The following is a 2,691-nucleotide window of genomic DNA, read 5'->3' on the forward strand; positions in this document are numbered from 1 at the left end:
AGGCAGAGAGCAGTGCCGGGGTGTGCGGGCGGCAGGAGCGCGGAGCCGTCCAGGGCTGGGCCCTGGCAGCAGCACAGGGCGCAGGCACCGTCCCGGGCAGCTGCGGCTGCCAGAGGGCAGAGAGGGGGAGGCAGCGGGGCCAGGCAGCGCTGGCCATTGGGCTCACCTCGACAAGGAAGGCCAGGGCAGGCAGCTCCCAGCGGGGCCCCTCCCTGCTGAGCAGCCCCAGCAGGTGCCTTGCCAGCAGGCCATAGGAGGGGCCCAACACGCAGCGCATCTCCCTGTCAGGGCAAAAAGAAAACCCTCGGCCCTGAGTCGGGTGGGCAAAGCTCTGCCAGCACTGACTGGGCCATCCCTTGGGGCCAAGGCCCTCTGTCCCACGCCCAGGGGGGCTGTGTGGGCTGCCCCGTGCCCAGGGCAGAGATGCCGGGGGCAGCAGGGACAAGGCTGTCTCACCTGGCCAGCAGCCCCACCGCGTAGTGGTGGGTGTCAGCAGAGAGGAGCGCGTCCCAGCCACGCTTGCGCTCCACTGACACCAGCACCTGGTCCCGCTGCAGCCGGCAGAGCAGGACCCGGATGGTCTGCACCACAAAGCTGTGTGCAGAGCAAAGACCACGTCAGGCTGGGAGCCCTGGCCCCAGCCCCCAGGGCACGGCAGGGAGAGGGGACGGGCATGGAGCACCTGTTGGGGTGGGTGGGAAGGCCGTGTTGCTCCTGGCATCCCCTCCAGAAGGTGCTGACCTCCTGTGGCATCTGCTCTGTGCTCATAGAAGCTTGGCAGAGCAGAGCCAGGAGGAGAAGAGGGGCATAAACCAAGAGTGCATCTTGGCACTGGGGCTCCTGGACCATCAGCCACAGGGCCAGGGTTGCCTGCAAGAAAGCCACATGGAGACACCATCAGTGACCAGAGAGAGGGAGAGGCCAGGGAGAGCCAGGGGGAGCAGGTGGCCTGCTGCCCCTGAATCTGCCCCACAGCCCCATTTGCAGCCCAAGGCCTGAGGGAGATGCAGCGGTGGGGGAGGATAGAGAGTCGCTGCAGAAACTCACAGCCAGGGCAAAGACGTCCACGTGGTCCCCGCTGGAGGTGGACACGCTGTGCAGTGGCCAGTCCTCCATCACCTTGAGCAGCGTTGGCAGCACCTTGTGCGCTGTGGTGGCCGAGGAGGCGATGGTCCTCCACAGGATTGCAGCAGCTCTGTGGAGCCAGAACTCTGGGTCAGGGGGGTGTGGGCCTTGGGAGCTGTGGGGGCCCAGGTGACAGAACCACGGTGCATTGAGGAGCCAGGGGGGAGCATGGCAGTAGGGTCAGGGACTGACATGCCAGGGCTGGGAAGTGGAGGGGCCCGATGGTCCTGAAAGTGTCCACTTGTCTGTCAGAGCAGGAGGGACAGGCTGGATGGGGTGCTGGGTTGTAAAGGCTGGTGAGCCCTGAGGCAGCCAAGCAGTTGGGCCCTGTACCTGTCACACGCTGGGGCACAGTGCAGGAGAGTTGTCACCACGTGCCCAGGGTGTGCGTGGGCCAGCCTGCGGATGGCAATGGGCGGCCTGACCTCTGGAGACTCCTGGCACGTGAGCCACTGGTGGATGGATCTGACAATGGCCGGCACCTGGAGGGGAGTGGGGGACAGTTGGAGAGCTGCCAGAGCCAGCAGGTTGCCCAGTTTGCCGCAGGAAGGGCTTCCCTTCCCACTGCACTGTGCTGGCCTCAAAGGCTCTGGGGGCCCAGCAGAGCCGGCTTGAGGGGCCACAAGACCCCTGGGAGGCTCGAGCCCTGGCCACAGACTGCTTACTTCATCTGCATTGGAGACAGTTTTCTCCTCCAAAATGTCCAGCCTGGGAGCATCAGTGACACTGTGCATGGACATGCAGTCAGTGTCTGCGGTGCTCTCAGTTGTGGCGTCAGCCTTGGCCCTGACATCAGTAGGTGCCGTGTCAGAGCTTGTCTTGGCGTCGGTCAGTGCCGTGTCAGAAGTTGCTGTGCCATCCGTCAGTGCCGTGTCAGAGGTGGCTGTGCCCTCGAGAGGTGCCATGTCCGAGTTTGCTGTGCCGTTAACCGGTGTCTGGTCAGAGGTGTCAGTGCCATCAACCGGTGCCGTGTCAGAGTTGGCTGCGCAATCAATGGCTGCCATGTCGGTGGTGTCTGTGCCATCAGTTGCTGCCATGTCTGAGGTTGCTGTGCCATCAGTCAGTGCCATGTCACCACTGGTTGCACAGTCACTCGGTGCAGTGCTGCCATCAGGTTCCGCCTCGAGCTCGGCTGCGCTGGTGTCAGGCTGTGCCGTGAGCTCGGGCAGAGCAGTCGTGGCTGCTCTGCGCCGAAGTCTCATGAATTTCAGCAACCTCTGCAGGAGAAGAAAGGGCAGGGAAGAGAGGGAAGTGGCATGGAGTGCTCTGACAGCGGTGCCAGGCGGAGCAGGGACAGCAGGCCCAGCCCAGGGGGGGATGGCTGCAGGTACCTGAACTGCCCTGCGCAAGCGGCCACGGGCGCTGTCCTGCTCTTCTGGGCGGTCCCGGCCCGGATCTGGCAAAGAGCAAGCGCAGTCAGAGCTGAGGGGCCACGAGAGAGGCCAGAGAACACAGCCCAGCCCTGCACTCCACAGGCAGGGCCGGCCCTGGGATGCCCAGGGGATGGAGCACGGATGCCGGGGGGATCAGCCTTGGACCCCTTTCCCCCTCCCTTTCCCTGGCCAT

The 2,691-nt window shown here is 64.7% G+C and overlaps 1 protein-coding gene across 1 annotated transcript; it reads right to left on the bottom strand.

Annotated features, from left to right (window-relative positions):
- Positions 1-241: 241 nt before the first annotated feature.
- Positions 242-2,200, bottom strand: LOC113941194 (maestro heat-like repeat-containing protein family member 1; the record flags this gene model as incomplete). The annotated part of the gene is made up of 6 exons (XM_027632351.1): positions 1,791-2,200; positions 1,459-1,607; positions 1,048-1,195; positions 683-870; positions 457-594; positions 242-281 (listed from the first exon to the last, which is right to left on the bottom strand). Coding segments are annotated over exons 1-6 (1,068 nt in total), but the record flags the coding sequence as incomplete, so codon positions are not given.
- Positions 2,201-2,691: the final 491 nt, after the last annotated feature.

The sequence above is a fragment of the Corapipo altera genome, unplaced genomic scaffold, assembly GCF_003945725.1.
Source record: "Corapipo altera isolate COAL_440 unplaced genomic scaffold, ASM394572v1 61294, whole genome shotgun sequence".
NCBI classification, from domain to species: domain Eukaryota; kingdom Metazoa; phylum Chordata; class Aves; order Passeriformes; family Pipridae; genus Corapipo; species Corapipo altera.